The sequence below is a fragment of the Thalassophryne amazonica genome, chromosome 18 (assembly GCF_902500255.1).
Source record: "Thalassophryne amazonica chromosome 18, fThaAma1.1, whole genome shotgun sequence".
Classification (NCBI taxonomy): Eukaryota; Metazoa; Chordata; class Actinopteri; order Batrachoidiformes; family Batrachoididae; genus Thalassophryne; species Thalassophryne amazonica.
Window position 1 is genome coordinate 51,270,141 of NC_047120.1, and position 18,928 is coordinate 51,289,068.

The window sequence follows — 18,928 nt, forward strand, 5'->3', positions numbered from 1 at the left end:
GTAAGAGTTAGTTTTTTAGACCAAGCAGAGGGAAAAAAATATGGACTCACTCAGTTCTGGGGAATAAATTATAGAATCACCCTGTAAATTTTCATCCCCAAAACTAACACCTGCATCAAATCAATCTGCTCGTTAGTCTGCATCTAAAAAGGAGTGATCACACCTTGGAGAGCTGTTGCACCAAGTGGACTGACATGAATCATGGCTCCAACACGAGATGTCAATTGAAACAAAGGAGAGGATTATCAAACTCTTGAGGGTAAATCATCACGCAATGTTGCAAAAGATGTTGGTTGTTCACAGACAGTTGTGTCTAAACTCTGGACCAAATACAAACATGGGAAGGTTGTTAAAGGCAAACATACTGGTAGACCAAGGAAGACATAAAAGCGTCAAGACAGAAAACTTGAAGCAATATGTCTCAAAAATCGAAAATGCACAACAAAACAAATGAACGAATGGGAGGAAACTGGAGTCAACATCTGTGACCGAACTGTAAGAAACCGCCTAAAGGAAATGGAATTTACATACATAAAAAAACGAAAGCCATCATTAACACCTAAACAGAAAAAACAAGGTTACAATGGGCTAAGGAAAAGCAATCGTGGACTGTGGATGACTGGATGAAAGTCATATTCAGTGATGAATCTCGAATCTGCATTGGACAAGGTGATGATGCTGGAACTTTTGTTTGGTGCCGTTCCAATGAGATTTATAAAGATGACTGCCTGAAGAGAACGTAAATTTCCACAGCCATTGACGATATGGGGCTGCATGTCAGGTAAAGGCACTGGGGAGATGGCTGTCATTACATCATCAATAAATGCACAAGTTTACGTTGATATTTTGGACACTTTTCTTATCCCATCAATTGGAAGGATGTTTGGGGATGATGAAATCATTTTTCAAGATGATAATGCATCTTGCCATATAGCAAAAACTGTGAAAACATTCCTTGCAAAAAGACACATAGGGGCCAATGTCATGACCTGCAAATAGTCCGGATCTTAATCCAATTGAAAATCTTTGGTGGAAGTTGAAGAAAATGGTCCATGACAAGGCTCCAACCTGCAAAGCTGATCTGGCAACAGCAATCAGAGAAAGCTGGAGCCAGATTGATGAAGAGTACTGTTTGTCACTCATTAAGTCCATGCCTCAGAGACTGCAGGCTGTTATAAAAGCCAGAGGTGGTGCAACAAAATACTAGTGATGTGTTGGAGCGTTCTTTGTTTTTCATGATTCCATAATTTTTTCCTCAGAATTGAGTGATTCCATATTTTTTTCCCTCTGCTTGGTGTAAAAAAGTAACTGACTGCCACAATCTTTTTTTCTTGATTTCTTATAGTGTTTCTTAAAGCCAGAAAGTTGCCATTTGAAATGACTTTAGTTTTGTGTCATGTCTGTGATCTGCTTTTTTTCTACAAAATTAAACAACTGAATGAACATCCTCCGGGGCCGGTGATTCCATAATTTTTGCCAGGGGTTGTAGTTCTCCAATTGCTTTTTCTTGAAATCTGCAGGAGCTACTATGAACCACCAGCAGAAAACACTGAGGTTGAAGCTTACTGCTTCTGTCCTGGTGCTCAGGAAACAATGTCATTAAGGTCATTAACATTATACTCAAGATGTCCACGCTAATTGTAAACTTATTTTGCCCTGATGCAACAAACCTCATGGGTATGAGACCCATATGTCACATAACAGCATCGGTAACGTGTCACTCGGTCTGTCCAGAGCTAGACCTCACTGACAATGTAATGGATTTTCTTCATGGTGTAAATGGACTGCATTTATATTGTGTTTTTCCATCTGCATCAGACGCTCAAAGCGCTTTACAATAATGCCTCACATTCACCTCAATGTCAGGGTGCTGCCATACAAGGCACTCACCACACACCAGGAGCAACTAGGGGATTAAGGACCTTGCCCAAGGACCCTTAGTGAGTTTCCGGTCAGACTTGGATTTGAACCAAGGATCCTCTGGTCTCAAGCCCAACCCTTAACCACTAGACCATCACCTCCCTCTGCTGAATGGTGTAGAACAAAGGATTCCCTGTCCCTTTTGGCAAACTAGCTGAAATTTCACTTTCATTTTAAAATGTGTATGACTCCACCATGAAGCTGTATAATGCGATACGACAAAAGTCGTGCTATCGCCAGTTTCTCTAAATACAATCAAAGAAGCCTATTTCACAGTGGGGAGGTGATGGTCTAGTGGTTAAGCGTTGGCCTTCAGACCAGAGGAACCTCTGTTCAAACCCCAGGCTGGCTGGACAATCACTATGTAACCTTGGGCAAGGTCCTTAATCCCCAACTTGCTCCCAGTGTGTATAGTGAGTGCCTTGCATGAATGGGTGAATGTGGGGCATCACTGTAAAGCACTTTGAACTGCTAAATAATAGATGGAAAAGTGCTATATAAATACAGCCAATTTACCATTTTACAGTGGTCCTGGATGTCTAGTTCTCTTCGTACAGTCACTCCATTTTTGACAACTGCCTACTCTAGACACTTACCATACAGCGCCATACTGTTTGTATTTCTTAAAGAATGATGTTAATGAAGATGAGACATTCAGTGACATGAAAATATTTGTGTATCCTTCCCTGACTTGTCTTAATGAAAATTGGCTGCACGAGTGACTTGGATTAAAGGTAATTCTTATTTATTGTGTCAAAAGTACTTTCACCATCTGAATATTAAGACTTTTTTATTGTATAAACACCTTGAATTAAAGCTACACTGAAGCACATCTGGGTTGTTTCTACTTTATTCTAGCAGCGTAATCTGTCAAATTACTTATGAACCTGCCTGGATGAGTGCTGAGTCCATCAGTGCTTATTTAATATATTGACTTTTCCCTCTTAACTGTCTCAAGTGTGAATGCACCCTAAGTGGTTAATCATTAAGTTACAGCGTCCACACTTTGGTGTCTATAGGTTTGGCGGTGGAATGTCAACGTCTTAAGGAGGAGGAGCACCTTTGACCAGAGTGTATATGAGACCCTCACAGTCTAAGTAAGTTCATTGTCCTCTTCCTCCTGCTGGGTCTCAAAGATTTTAACCTTTTTCTTCAGGTGCGCTATGTTGGGACGGCTACTGTGTCAGAGTGCAGCAGTCCTCTGGTTGGTGCAGACGGCACACACAACGGGTAAGTGTCTTCATCATGAAGGACGAAGATTATGGAACAGCATTACGGTTTTCCTCCCTGTGACAAATTTGATTGATGCTGTGCACAGTGTGACTTCTTAGTGTCGTCACATTTCCGGTGTAGTTAAAATGGTGAAAACACAAATGTACAGAATATTTAAACATCCCAATTTAATCCATTTTCATTCTTGGAATAATAATCTCCCATTTTAAAGCTGAGAACTTCTTGAAATACCCTCATAGGTTCAAACCGCACCCCTGCCACATTTCTCGATGTAATGTGGAATTGCATCAGGAAGGGCATCTGGCATAAAACTTGTGCCAAAATTACATCCAGATCGACCCTGGATCTACTGTGGCGACCCCAAGTGAAAACAAAGGAGCAGCCGAAGGGACTTACTTTTATTAGATGTTGCATATAATGAATCATTATTAATCAAAATTTACCCTTTTTATTGTATCTACAGTGCATGTTTAACATACAACTCCAATTCCAATGAAGTTGGGACGTTGTGTAAAATGTAAATAAAACAGAATACAATGATTTGGAAATCCTCTTCAACCTATATTCAGTTGAATACACCACAAAGACAAGATTATTAATGTTAAAACTGATAAACTTTATTGTTTTTGTGCAAATATTTGCTCATTTTGAAATGGATGCCTGCAACACGTTTCAAAAAAGTTGGGACAGTGGTATGTTTACCACTGTGTTACATCACCTTTCCTTCTAACAACACTCAATAAGCGTTTGGGAACTGAGGACACTAATTGTTGAAGCTTTGTAGGTGGAATTCTTTCCCATTCTTGCTTGACGTACGACTTCAGTTGTTCAACATTCCGGGGTCTCTGTTGTCGTATTTTGCGCTTCATAATGCGCCACACATTTTCAATGGGTAACGGGTCTGGACTGCGGGCAGGCCAGTCTAGTACCCGCACTCTTTTAATACGAAGCCACGCTGTTGTAACACGTGCAGAATGTGGCTTGGCATTGTCTTGCTGAAATAAGCAGGGACGTCCCTGAAAGACGTTGCTTGGATGGCAGCATGTGTTGCTCCAAAACCTGGATGTACCTTTCAACATTGATGGTGCCATCACAAATGTGTAAGTTGCCCATGCCATGGCCCCATACCATCACAGATGCTGGCTTTTGAACTTTGCACTGGTAAACAATCTGGATGGTCTTTTTCCTCTTTTGTCTGGAGGAAACGATGTCCATGATTTCCAAAAACAATTTGAAATGTGGACTCATCAGACCACGGCACACTCTTCCACTTTGCGTCTGTCCATTTCAATTGAGCTCGGGCCCATGTTGTTGATGAATGACTTTCACTTTGCATGGTAGAGTTTTAACTTGCACTTGTAGATGTAGTGACGAACTATGTTAACTGACAATGGTTTTCTGACGTGTTCCTGAGCCCACGCAGTAAGATCCTTTACACAATGATGTCGGTTTTTAATGCAATGCCACCTGAGGGATCGAAGGTCATGGGCATTCAAGTGTTGGTTTTCGGCCTTGCCGCTTACGTGTAGAAAGTTCTCCAGATTCTCTGAATCTTCTGATTATATTATGGACTGTAGATGATGGAATCCCTAAATTCCTTGCAATTGAACGTTGAGAAATACAGTTCATAAACTGTTCGACTATTTTTTTTTTTTTTTTCCACACAGTTATTCACAAAGTGGTGATCCTCGCCCCATCTTTGCCTGTGAACGGCTGAGCCTTTTGGGAATGCTCCTTTTATACCCAATCATGACACTCGCCTGTTTCCAAACAAGTATTCTTTGAGAATTCATCAACTTTCCAGGCTTTTGTTGCCTCGTCCCAACTTTTTTGAAACGTGTTGCAGGCATCCATTTCTAAATGAGCAAATATTTGCACAAAAACAATAAAATTTATCAGTTTGAACATTAAATATCTTGTCTTTGTGGTGTATTCAAATGAATATAGGTTGAAGAGGATTTGCAAGTCATTGTAACAACACCCCAACTTCACTGGAATTGGGGTTGTATTTGTACATCCTTACCATAACTTCACTGAATGGGTTTCTGTAACCATATTTTAGTGTGGTTTGTCAATTAATCAGCTGATTGGTTTGCACAAAGTAGGCAGAAAGTGAATTCAACTTTAAATAATTACTATATTTCAACATATGTCAATAAAATACAATGCCTGTGTAAAGGAGCCACCCCACTAACTGACAGTGGACTCAAGACAAGGCAACACAATGAAGATAAAAGGCAACTCTGCAAAAGGTTAAATTTAAGTCAATAGGTTATGCATTATGACCTGGAAGGTGTTTGGCAGAGATATGATCCTTTTTTTTTTTTTTAAGTATCCAAAAATCGTGAGGGAAGCCAGCAAGACTCCCCTGAATATGATTCTGAAGGAGTTGTGGGCTTCAGCGGCTGTGATCAGCGAGACTATGTTTACCACTGTTCCGATCTGGGAGCATAGCACTGTTGCCGCATCTGCCACACCATGGAACCACTTTGGGTCATGGATGGCAACCACCCATGCAGACAACCATTCCATCCTCTGGAAAGCAACAATCACAAGCGTGAGCTGTAACCAAGGATCCTCAGAAGAGACAAAGTACCAAAGACCCCTAGTCCTCGTCTTAAATCGATGGTTAGGATCCAAATCTCGCAACTACAACCCCTGGCAAAAATTATGGAATCACCGGCCTCGGATGATATTCATTCAGTTGTTTAATTTTGTAGAAAAAAACCCAGATCACAGACATGACACAAAACTAAAGTCATTTCAAATGGCAACTTTCTGGCTTTAAGAAACACTATAAGAAATCAGGAAAAAAATTGTGGCAGTCAGTAACGGTTACTTTTTTACACCAAGCAGAGTGAAAATAATATGGAATCACTCAATTCTGAGGAAAAAATTATGGAATCATGAAAAACAAAAGAACGCTCCAACACATCACTAGTATTTTGTTGCACCACCTCTGGCTTTTATAACAGCTTGCAGTCTCTGAGGCATGGACTTAATGAGTGACAAACAGTACTCTTCATCAATCTGGCTCCAACTTTCTCTGATTGCTGTTGCCAGATCAGCTTTGCAGGTTGGAGCCTTGTCATGGACCATTTTCTTCAACTTCCACCAAAGATTTTCAATTGGATTAAGATCTGGACTATTTGCAGGCCATGACATTGACCCTATGTGTCTTTTTGCAAGGAATGTTTTCACAGTTTTTGCTCTATGGCAATATGTAGTATCATCTTGAAAAATGATTTCATCATCCCCAAACATCCTTTCAGTTGATGGGATAAGAAAAGTGTCCAAAATATCAACGTAAACTCGTGCATTTATTGATGATATAATGACAGCCATCTCCCCAGTGCCTTTACCTGACATGCAGCCCCATATCATCAATGACTGTGGAAATTTACATGTTCTCTTCAGGCAGTCATCTTTATAAATCTCATTGGAACGGCACCAAACAAAAGTTCCAGCATCATCACCTTGCCCAATGCAGATTCGAGATTCATCACTGAATATGACTTTCATCCAGTCATCCACAGTCCACGATTGCTTTTCCTTAGCCCATTATAACCTTGTTTTTTTCTGTTTAGGTGTTAATGATGACTTTCATTTAGCTTTTCTGTATGTAAATCCCATTTCCTTTAGGTGGTTTCTTACAGTTCGGTCACAGACGTTGACTCCAGTTTCCTCCCATTCGCTCCTCATTTGTTTTGTTGTGCATTTTCGATTTTTGAGACATTGCTTCAAGTTTTTTGTCACGACGCTTTGATGTCTTCCTTGGTCTACCAGTATGTTTGCCTTTAACAACCTTTCCCATGTTGTTTGTGGGTGATTCTTTAACTACGGGCACTATTGGCCTTGTAAATGTAATTTCCACCACACCATTGCCTTACAATATAAATCTCTGATGTCACTGTTTATCTCCATAGAAACTACCAAAACAATCTTTCATACAAACTGTTTAAAGGGACATTACAGTGTTGTGGTGGAAATTACGGCAATAGTGTGGGACAACTACATTTTGTTTAAAAAAATCACAACAGTTGTATGACATTGAATACCCCAATTATGTTTTGATTATTTTACTGATATTTTATTCAGAGATATTTTAAAACATTAGAAAAAATGTTTCTTTACCATTCATTTTTATCATTGAAGATCAAAAGTCTGGGTGTGGGACAAGCACAAAATGGCAATATTTGCATATAATGATGCTGAAAAAAGGTGAAAAAGTACTAGAACAAATTTCTTAACACACTTTCATTGTAAAGATAACTATAAAAGTGTGAAATTTCCCCTTTTTTCTGTTTTTCATACAATATGATCAAAGGACATAATAAGTGCCCGTAATCACCCTTGTATTTGGTCCAGAGTTTAGACACAGCTGACTGTGAACAACCAACATCTTTTGCAACATTGCGTGATGATTTACCCTCTTTTAAGAGTTTGATAATCCTCTCCTTTGTTTCAGTTGACATCTCTCATGGTGGAGCCATGATTCATGTCAGTCCACTTGGTGCAACAGCTCTCCAAGGTGTGATCACTCCTTTTTAGATGCAGACTAACGAGCAGATCTGATTTGATGCAGGTGTTAGTTTTGGGGATGAAAATTTACAGGGCGATTCCATAATTTATTCCTCAGAATTGAGTGATTCCATATTTTTTTTCCCTCTGCTTGGTCTAAAAAAGTAACCGTTACTGACTGCCACAATTATTTTTCCTGATTTCTTATAGTGTTTCTTAAAGCCAGAAAGTTGCCATTTGAAATGACTTTAGTTTTGTGTCATGTCTGTGATCTGCTTTTTTTCTACAAAATTAAACAACTGAATGAACATCCTCCGTGGCTGGTGATTCCATAATTATTGCCAGGGGCTGTATAAAGTGAGATGTGTAGCACCACGACCCTAAAGATTTGGACCCCCATTTTCTCGCAGAGACATTGGCATCACTAAACACTTCTGTCCACCGAGCTCTTGAGTCTATGTGCCCTTTCCAGGCATCTCTCAACCTCAATGGCTGAGGATCTAGAGACACTGTCACTGCAGAGATAAATAAGCTCTTCTACAAATTCAACACTTTCACCACACACCAGATACACTTCAAATGACCGAGTCTATGAAATCATTGGAAGCCTGGCTCTTGACCCAGGACAATCGCAAAACCAGATACTCCCAGTTGGTGTTCAGGCAACAACTGTTGGTGGAAGAAAAACTTTCAAAGAGGTGAATACTGAATCCTCACAGTACATTTCTAGGCTCTGAGAACTTGTCAACAATGCTGCCAATCTCAGTGAAACACAGGAAACTCCTACAAGAAGAGACAAATATCACTGTTGCTCGGGTTTACATGCCAAATTTCAAACAACTGTGTTAAACGGAAACAGCGGCAAAGCTCGCTGAATAACTCTTATGTTTGGTTTCCCACCATGTTTTCTTGTGTTGAAGCAGAGCTGTTTGTTATTCAGGTTCCTCTCTGCCGCCAGCTGCCATTTATGAAAGTAAAAGCTGCTTTGGTGGCAGCAGTCGTCTAAATTTGACATCTGCCTGTGAGAAAAGCACGCAGTCGCTCCACTGACCTCAGGAGTGTCAAAGGTTAAAGTTCGCCCCAAGTCGTGACTCAATAGGAGAAACTTTAGGATGATCCTGACTAGTATGCCAAGATATGTGGTTTTGTCAGGTAGCAGATTTGAGGTATTGCAGCCTATTCTGGGAGATTTCGATTCCAGGAGCGAACTGTGAAAAGTGGCAGTTCTGGAAGGTTTTTAAGCCTTTTTTCACAATTGGCCTGAGACATGCATCATGTTTTCTGGATGCTTTTTTTATATATATACTAGTTTAGGTTGTGCTACAACTGGTGTATATGCCAGATTACAACAAAGTTGCCTCAAAGCACTTCACACAGCGACAGTGATGATGAAAATACTCCCTCTGCCATTTTTTGGGGAAGAAACATCAAGCAGACCAGACTCTGAGGGGTGACCCAGTACTTGGGCCATTCTACCAATAACTGAGAAATTGGTTAAAACAAAATATAATGCAGAAAAGAGAACATTAAAAAAAGAGTCCAAAATAGATCTAATTCCAAAAAAGTCCAACAATTTTTAAGTCAATTTGAAGCGCTGTTCCATGGCATCAATCAGTGCAGCTGCCACCGGAGGGTGGTTAGTCGTTCACTAGTCCAGTAGATGTTGACAGAAACCCTGGTCCCAGGTCCATCTTCAACGACAGCATCTCAGAGAAAACGAGTAGAATCAGTCGGCCTAAAGCACCAACAATAATTATAACTATATAGGATTTTCCCAGAAATCAAAGCACTAAAAGTAAACTCTTTCTTCTTTCTCTCCCCCTCCCCCTCTTTCGAGGCTATGTGTTTTTTTGTTTGTTTGTTTGTTTTGGACAGATGCAACTTTTACTCCAGAAAATATTCTAATATTCTGTTATGGCATTATGTGTGAATAAAAGATGGAGCAACCTATAAGTAAAAGTGGGGAGATAATTTCTCCCCACTCTGAACCCACAGTGGAAGTGGGCTCAAATATAGTAACTAATATGGAACTCCTGACATGGATTAAGTGTGCAAACCAACTACTAAACTTAGAATATCTTATTGTCAGGTAGATTTATAAGATAAGATAAACTTTCTTGATCTCACAGAGGAGAAATTCACGTTACATCAGCTCTTAAAAAAAAAAAGTTATACAATGTTGACATGAAATTGTATTTGTTCAGGTTGTCTCGCTCTCTCTCACTGCATTTTGAAACATAGCGTACATTCTTGACTTCCAAAATCAACTAACTTCATAAATGTGTGCCATCCAATAGTAATTTTATTTTTCACTTTATAACCATGGATATGATTATCTGTAATGCAGCCCTGAAGACATACATGTTGTTAGAGGATTAAAAAAAAAAGGAACATTGGGAGGTATCAGATTGTGAAAATAAAAGCATTTAAATGCTTGTAGAATTTTATTTATTTTTAGCTAACAGATGGTGTGAGCATGTTATTTCTGCCCTGCTGAAAACTTTAATGAAACAATATGTCCACATGGTTGTTGACATCTGTTCATACTGTGTTCAAGGCTATTTCAGCGGCGTATTAAACATCCGTGGGAAACGTCAGAATGGTGGAGGTGTTGGAGGAATTCTAATGCCGTCAAAGGGTAAAATTCACTATGCATTATATTTCACTTCTGTAGTTAATATCAGTAGTAACATGCATCTATGTTTCCAAAGGTGTGGGTCAGGTGATGGGCCTGCAGAAAGGATACGGTACCAAAGGTCTGAGATGATATATACTATGCACCTGCAAACTGAGCTGCATCTTACAATAAATCTATTTCTACACAGTTTTGTTACATTTACAGCTGCTTCACACAGTAAAACAAACTTCAAGTAACTTCTCAACATGTACTTGATCTGTTTAAGGTTACGGTGCAGATGCTAGCATGCCACTTACAAAAGGTAAGTTTACCCCACCAGAATCCACTGGATTACAAATTTACTGAACAATTTTAGGTCTAATTATGGTACAAATTAAGGCCGTGGTACATTACAACTCAATAACTGTTATATAAAATGTATTTATATGTAAATGTATCTGTTGCTAGGGTATGTGGCTGGACTAAATGGAAATGGGTTTAAAGGCGACGGTAATGATGATGATGATGATAATGAAGTAAATTATAAATGGCGTTGTATATTTGTCTGAAAGCAGTTTTCTTTCTTTTTTTTTTTCTTCTTTTAGGTCATAGTGCTGCATTTGGTCCATCTGGTCCCCGGCTGAATGGTGAGATGTAAAGTCAGAGTGCAATTATTGACCTTTTCTGCTTGTTTGTGTGTCCTAACTTCAGTATCTCACTATTTTACAGTTAAGGGAGCCAGTAAAGACATGAAAGGATTTGGACATCCACACTACAGGTCAGGTAATTAAGCTTTTGCAGCCTTATTATAAAGAAAATACATATTTTTTTTTTCTTCCTACATAAAATAGCAAGAGGTGATAAATTAGTGGAGAAACACAACAGATGCCCGCTTTAATAAGGTGGAAGGCATTACCCAGTGGTGAGGTGAGTAGGAAAATGGCCTTGCACAGTCACCACATTTCAACCTAACTGAAGGTCTATTAGAGATTTTGGACTGAGACGTTTGACACAATCATCACAAGTCCTGCAAATGAGGGAATGTCTTTTTGCTAGAATTGTGTTACATCCCTCCAGAAGAGTTCCAGAGACTTGTAGAATCAATGTCAAGGTGTAATGAAGTGGCAGCCAAACACCTTCATGACACACTTTGTTGTTTTTTCCTTTATTTCATCACCTGTATGTCTGTGTACTTGTTTGATACCAGGTCCAGGTGTGGGAACCTTCAGAGGTCTGGGAGCACCTCATCCTGCAAGAAGACAAGAAAAAAGTGAGTTGAAGAATTGATGTCTCACTGGCATGGTAGTATTGTGCACCTCAGTTACACAATAATAATAAAAAATGTGTTTGTTTCTGCAGCATATGGGACTAACAAAGGTTACAAAGGTCAAACCATGGGAGGTGAGTCATCCTGCTCATGTCTTATAGTCAATGCCTTATGTGTATGTAAAAAAGCTGAACTGCAAAATGATGATAGGTCACAACGGCGGGTTCACTGGTTTTCCTCTGGGATCTCAACATGAAAATGGAGGAATGAAGGGACCAAAGCCAGGTGGCAGTTTAATCACTGTCCAGTTAAATTATCTATGCAGTGCATCTGCAAAGAAATCACAGCACTTCACTGTTATCTACAATTTTTGGTACAGCCTTATTACAAAATGGAGTAAAATAATTTTCTCCCTCAAAATTCTACTCACAGAACCCCATAATGACAACATGATTTTTTTTTTTTTTTTTTTTTTTTTTGCAAATTTATTAAAAATAATAATAAAAAAAATTCTCTGGTCTGAGATAAAGATTGAACTCTTTGGAGTAAATGCCAGGTGGCATGTTTGGAGGAAACCAGAGAGATCTGAAAATGGCTGTGCACCGACGCTCCCCATCCAGCCTGATGGAGCTTGAAAGGTGCTGCATAGAGGAATGGGCAAAACTTGCTAAAGATAGGTGTGCCAAGCTCATGGCATCATATTCAAGAAGACCCGAGGCTGTAATTGCTCCCAAAGGTGCATCAAGAAAGTATTGAGCAAAGGGTGTGAATACTTGCATGCGATTTCTTAGTTTTTTATTTTTAATACATTTTTTAAAAATAGTTAAAACTTTTTTCATGTTATCATTATGGCATGTTTAGTAAAATTTTGAGCAGAAAAATTTACTCCATTTTGAAATAAGGCTGTAACATAAAATGTGGAAAAAGTGAAGATGCACAGATCCAGATGCAATATTATTCTACACATTTGTGTTCTCTGTAATACATCCAAACAGTGACTGCTTATACATATCATGTATTTCTATAAAAAAAAAAATGCACAAGATTTTGTTTTATTCTGTAACCAGTTACACTGGGGGCTTTATTAATCAATGTAATGCTGCAGTAATCGTTATAAAGTGCACATCAAATGTGTACATGTGATTTCTTAGTTTTCTGTTTTTAATAAATTTGCAAAAATTTCAATTTTTATTTTTTTGTCATTATGGGGTTTTGTCAGTACAATTTGAGGGGAAAACTGAATTTACTCCATTTTGGAATAAGGCTGTAACATAATAAAATGTGAAAAAGTGAACTGCTGTGAGTACTTTCTGGGTGTGTGTGTGTATATATATATATATATATATATATATATATATATATATATATATATATATATCTAGAAAGAGAGATGGATAGATGGAGTCCACTGTCAACGTCTTTGATTCTGTTCAATTCTCAGGATATGCTTATGCAGCCGGCGTACCAACTCCTCACGGTAAGATGAACTTTCTATCCAGTAAAAACATGGTGATAACTACAGCTAGATATATTGGGTGTTGCCCAGTATTTTATTTTATGTTGTTTATCTTTTGGCTGTCACCTGTCACTCAGAATCACCACAGCAGAATCAGTGCAGATCCACATTGGGATGTGCCAGACAGTTTTACTCTGGATCCCCTTTTTGACCCAACATCGCTTCTACATAGAGAAACGCACACACACAGGCCCTGGTCTTCCTAAGCAGCCTCCTAGCCAAGTACTAATCAGGACCTATTGACTCAGTGGTTACTACTGTTGCCTCACAGTAAGAAGGTCTGGGGTTCCATTCCACCCATGCGCAGTTCCTTTCAGTGTGGAATTTGCATGTTGTCTGTGTGGGAACTCCAGTTTACTCCCACGTTAAAATAAAAACCATCCTCATTAGGGTCTGCTCCTTTCTCTGCCCCTGACTAAGGCAGCATCTTGGCATCTTTAGTTTGGCGCCGGACTGTGGCTGCTCACTGCTCCTATAGGTTGGATTGTGTCTAACTGTAATTAGGATGGGTTAAATAAAGACAGCAAATTTTGTTGTATGCACAATAAATGCTCTTCTTTTGAAATCTGACAAAATCAGGTACACACAGTGTAGAGTGCCTTGTGCATTATTTTATATTTTTGTAAAAAGATGTACAAGTTGTTATGCTGGAGCCAAGGACATTATTGTTGTTGTTAGCAGCAGTATTTTGAGCATTAGAAATATTTCTAGTGTGACTTTAATTATCTGTTCTGTTTTTGGCACTGACCAGGTTATGGATACTCTCCATGGGGAGCAAACAAGTCATTGAAGTCAGGTATGTATGTTGCAAACATTAAATGGCTTCCAAGGACTTTTTTATACCATGGATTGTTATTAAAAATAAATAAAATGGCGTATATGATGGGATCTGTGGAGGTAATTAAACAGCAACGTAAGAGACAACATCACTGCCATTTAACTTTAATGTATGTCAGTATTCTCAATAGAAATGGTGCAAAATCGTTTATACTGTTATGTCCATAGATTCTTCTAGCTAAATGTGCACCGCGGCTATATGCAGTCATCTATATATAGCTAACATACGGTAGCTTATGCTCTCTTAAGGCCTTGAACGTAGAAATGTTGGTGCACTCAGTGAATATGGAAGTAAAGCAGACAGTAAGTTTCAGCTGTTCAGTGTCAGATTTCTATCTGAAAAACAAATGAGTAACAGACAAATATTTCTGTGGGAATAAATATTAAAATGTTTACTTGCAGGTTATCAAGTATTGAGCAGTGGGTCAAACCCTCAGACTACCAAAGCTGTCGCAGCAGTGTCACCGAGGGAAGGTGCTAAAACTCTCATCACCGATAAGACATCTGTATATTTTAAAATACACTAGTGTGTTGCCCCTTGGGGATCCATGTTGCTCTAGATTGGGTAATGATTATAAAATAGGTAGCTGACATTTTTCAAGGGTGGTAATTAATAATAGAACGTTTCTATGACTTGGAATTGCATCTGAGTCCAGAATGTTTTTAGAACCTTAGACCTCAACAGTTCTTAGAGGAAGAACTTTTGTTTCCTGTTAATTACATAATTTTGTAATTTTAATTTGCTGTCTTAATGTATTTATAAATTTAGGTTCTTGTTATCATATACAAATTAGTATTATTATTGTTATCAGTATTATTATTAAGGGTGTAACGGTACATGTATTTGTATTGAACCGTTTCGCTATGGAACATTCGGTTCGGTACAGGGCTGTGCACAGGAGAGTTTACGTTGCGTGTGTTTACATTCCAGTGTTGCCAACTTGGCGATTTTCTTGCTAAATCTGGCTACTTTCCAAACCCTCTTAACGACTTATTTTCTCAAAAGCAACTAGCAACAAATCTAGCTACTTTTTCTGGTGTTACCAGAGACTTTTCTGATGTTTGGCGACTGAAAGTGAAAGTCTCTGTTGTCACCGAGCGGCAGCAGGTCTCCACCACCTCTGCTGCCTACAGCAGCTGCCTACAGCAGCCTGTAAAGCACTGAGCGGAGGGTTATCTACAATCCTCCTCACTCGGATTCGCTCAGCCTACTCACCTTGTTTGCTGAGCTGTGATTAAATAGTCCCCAGACTTTGAGAAGATCTGACCTTAAGAAGTTATTTTATTTTAATAAGTGATGGCCAATTTTAATGGCAAAATAAATAAACAAACCAAGAAACAAGTTTATCTGTGGTTCTAAATCTTTTTAACATGGTTTTATTCACTTTTTTCCCCTCTTCCACAATGTTTTTGTTTTCAAAACTTTATTGAAAAAGATATATTAACAAACATTAAACGAACAGTTAATAGAAAGAAATAGAAAATAAAATAAATTGTACAAAAGTAAAGGGATTCTTTAACATTAATTCTCTTAAAATCCTTATAGAGTGTGACAGTTTTGGTCAAGTTAATTTTCTGGCAAAAAATACGGAGGTTGAATAAAATTGAACAGGCCTTCATGCTGGAACCATTGTGCACCGCTTTACTTATGGAAAGGTTTTGTTAAAAGCTGCTTACTAGAATGTATTTTTTATAATATTTCATACATTTGTTGTTTATTTGAAAACATTTTATTTAACTTATTACCAGGCAACACTTTGCAATTATTTTACTTTCCTGTTCGTATAATGTTACAATCAATTGTTGGTTTAAACAACAAGCAAATTTAGGTTTTGCATTTTGTTCCCATAATGTACCGAAAATGAACCGAACTGTGACCTCAAAACTGAGGTACGTACCGAACCATGATTTTTGTGTATCGTTACACCCCTAATTATTATCACTATTTTATTTTATTATTCTATTTTGTCATTTGATTTTTAAATGGACCACAATGGACCACAATTATATTATGGACTTATATTGAAAAAAGCATGCATGCTTTTAATATATGATTTACCGCCACCTCTTGGAATGGCGTGTGACTCCAGCACGTAATTATCAGTGTCCATTGTTCAGTGTTGTTGACTAATATCTGTAGTATCTCTAAGAATATTAGTCATATCAGCATTCCATTTTGGCAGCGTTCATCCTTGACCCAAATTACATAAGCATACCTAACGGCAAATGTCAGCTTTCCACAGTTATACACATGTACGCATATAAACACCACTTCTTTTTTTTTAATATATTGTGGCAAGCTGCGCGGACAAACACACTACACTTCCCACTCATGGTATTGACAACATGACACTTAACTAAACTGACTAAACCAATTGAACTGCAAAAACAATAAATCAATAGCACTAACAACACTGTTAAACTAACATGAACCACAAAACATTTAAAACCCCTAATCCCTGAACTCCCATGGTGCAATGCAGCACAACATCCATTATTAGCTCCAGCTAATAATGGAGCTCACAGCTACCAAGGGAACAGGCTGGTGTCCGCTGGGGCAGGTCAACAGCGGACCAGGTAACCCTCCTCACACAAGATCTCGAGGACAGCTTCCAGGCCAAAGCAAAAGCTGGGGTTGTACTACTGGACCTGACTGCCGCTTACGACACCGTTTGGCATCATGGACTCTACCTGAAGTTGCTGAGAACCAGGATATGGACATCCTGGCTGCCTACCTTTGCAGGTGGCGCCTACAGCTCAGAACCGGGAAGACCGTGTCTGCAGCTTTCCACCTCTGCAACAGAGAAGCAACAAGGAAACTGGAGATCTCTGTGGACAACAAACCCCTGGAGTTCCAGCAGACCCCAAAGTACCTGGGCGTACGCTTGGACAGGACACTGTCCTACTAGCAACATTTGGAGGAAGTGAGTGGCAAAGTAACAGCAAGGGTCTCACTCATCTGTCGCCTTGCTGGCATGACCTGGGGGGCCTCTGCCAAGGTACTACTTATCTCCACACAAGCTCTTGTATTCTCTGTAGCTGAGTACTGTGCTCCAAGCTGGAGCAGAAGTCCACATGTTAAGAAGGTCGATACAGCCATTAACAATGCCCTCCGGATCATAACTGGCTGCCTGAAACCCACCCCTGTGTTCTACCGCCAGTCCTAGCAGGAATAGCGCCAGCCGGCCTACGGTGAGAGGCTGCTACCCTTCCCCTGGCAAGGAAAGCTCAGGAACACGATTGGCACATCCTCCATGACACCACAACCATGGCAACACCTCCAAGCAGACTCAAGTCCCACCACCCATACAACCAGGCTGCGCAAGAGATGCTTACTTCCATCTCGGAGGATCTGACAACCAAAGCCTGGCTGGCGGTAGCATGGAAGCAGGAGTGGGAGTCGGCAGGAGTGGGAGTCGGCAGGACCATTATGTCCCGGATCCTGGAGATGGCGTCGTAGGAGAAGACCTACCTTACCGACAATGGACCCTCCTGAACCACCTACGCACAGGGGCCGGCTGCTTCAAAGTGCCCATGAAGAAGTGGGGCCTAACAGACAGCGCAGCGTTTGAGTGCGGGGAGCCTGAGCAGACTGCCAACCACATTATCTCCGCCTGTCTCCTGCACAGACCACCTTCAGAGGTGGGCCTTTTCCGAGTGGGACCTGAGATGAGGGCATGGCTACACAACACAATGCTGGACGTATGATGACGATACACAAAAGAAGATCCATTATTCACCGTTGTTAGCTAATATCCCTGATTTCTCCAAAAAATATTAGTTCTATCAGCTTTGTTTTCGCAGCATTCATCCCTGACCCAAAATATATAAGCATACCAAAATGCAAATGTCAGCTCTCCCTAGTTTCTCCGTGATTGAAGCCATACACATGCATGCATACGTGCACACAGAGGCCACTTGGCTATTAAAATATAGATATTACATATTTATAAAGAGGGACAAAATTCAAAGTGCAAATCCAGAGAGCAGACAGACTATACAAGCCATAGGTTAGCGAAACATGGACATATACACCTTTTTATCCAAAAGATACTTGACCTATATCATCTTGATAAAATTATACACACTTAGTAAAATTTGATTGTACCTGCATTAATGGTAAATGTCCATGATGTGGAGATATTACTCCATGTCAAGAACCTTGAATACAGGCTGCTGTGGGACACAACAAACCTGTTGCTTACAGTAGTAGATGTGGGCAAACTATTTTTTATGGCCTTGACTTTTAACCTACCCTGATATTTGATCTTTGAGGTTGATAGCTGACTGCACCCTTTATGTCAGTGATCTAGGTTTCCTTCACATTGACTTATGGCCTTGACCTTCAAACCTGTAAAGGATAGGGTCATTACCTAGGTGCATGCTGAAAATCAAGGGCAAAGGTCAGTTAGTTCAAAAGCTCTACCTTCCCCTCTAATGTGGTTGGTAATTGTTTTGTAGGTTTCTGCTGTATTGAGCTTTCTGTACTTTATGTATTTTTATTTTAACTTAGGTTTTGGCTATTATGTTTCCATTTCTTACTTAGGTTACATCACGGCACCACGTGTGACATTTACAAAGGGTACAGGTGCCTCCAGTGGAAAAGGCCAAAAAGGTGAAGTTCTGTCTCCCCATCAGATCTGGACACCCCAGGAAGGCGTCATTCCCCCACCATCAACAGCCTCAACTCATCAGCCAACAGTTAGGTTGGCTCAAGGGAAGTATCAAAAACTGCCTTTAACCACACTGCGAGGAAAACGCTACAAACAGCCACACCTAATCCAGCCGGCTTCTCCACAACCAGCACTTACGAGTCCAGACTCGGCAACACTGGGAGGCTCACCGCAAGGCGAGTCCCTTTAAACAAACATGCGTACTAAATACTGTCATTGTTTTTGATTTAACTGAGGTGATGTTTTATCTTCTGCTCAGTTTTTTTTTTTTTTTTCTTATTAATCTAACTTTATTAAATGACATAAATGGGAAACTGAGATTGTTGATGGTACTATTTCAATGA

At 39.6% G+C, this 18,928-nt stretch overlaps 1 protein-coding gene across 1 annotated transcript; it reads left to right on the forward strand.

The window, feature by feature from the left end:
* The first annotated feature begins 3,042 nt into the window (after positions 1–3,042).
* Positions 3,043–18,774, forward strand: LOC117530589 (prisilkin-39-like). The gene is made up of 12 exons (XM_034193478.1): positions 3,043–3,150; positions 10,232–10,312; positions 10,386–10,430; positions 10,578–10,613; positions 10,760–10,801; positions 10,897–10,938; positions 11,021–11,074; positions 11,499–11,561; positions 11,651–11,692; positions 11,769–11,843; positions 13,826–13,870; positions 18,458–18,774. Exons 1-12 carry the CDS (start codon positions 3,084–3,086, stop codon positions 18,772–18,774), a joined length of 909 nt encoding a protein of 302 aa, XP_034049369.1. The 5' UTR covers positions 3,043–3,083.
* Positions 18,775–18,928: the final 154 nt, after the last annotated feature.

Excerpts from the sequence above, each read along its gene's own strand:
- LOC117530589 (XM_034193478.1), top strand. The coding sequence starts at position 3,084 with ATGTTGGGACGGCTACTGTGTCAGAGTGCAGCAGTCCTCTGGTTGGTG. Across the intron at positions 10,802-10,896 it reads AAATGGGTTTAAAGGCGACG|GTCATAGTGCTGCATTTGGT; the intron begins GTAATGATGATG and ends TTCTTCTTTTAG. Across the intron at positions 13,871-18,457 it reads AAACAAGTCATTGAAGTCAG|GTTACATCACGGCACCACGT; the intron begins GTATGTATGTTG and ends TTTCTTACTTAG.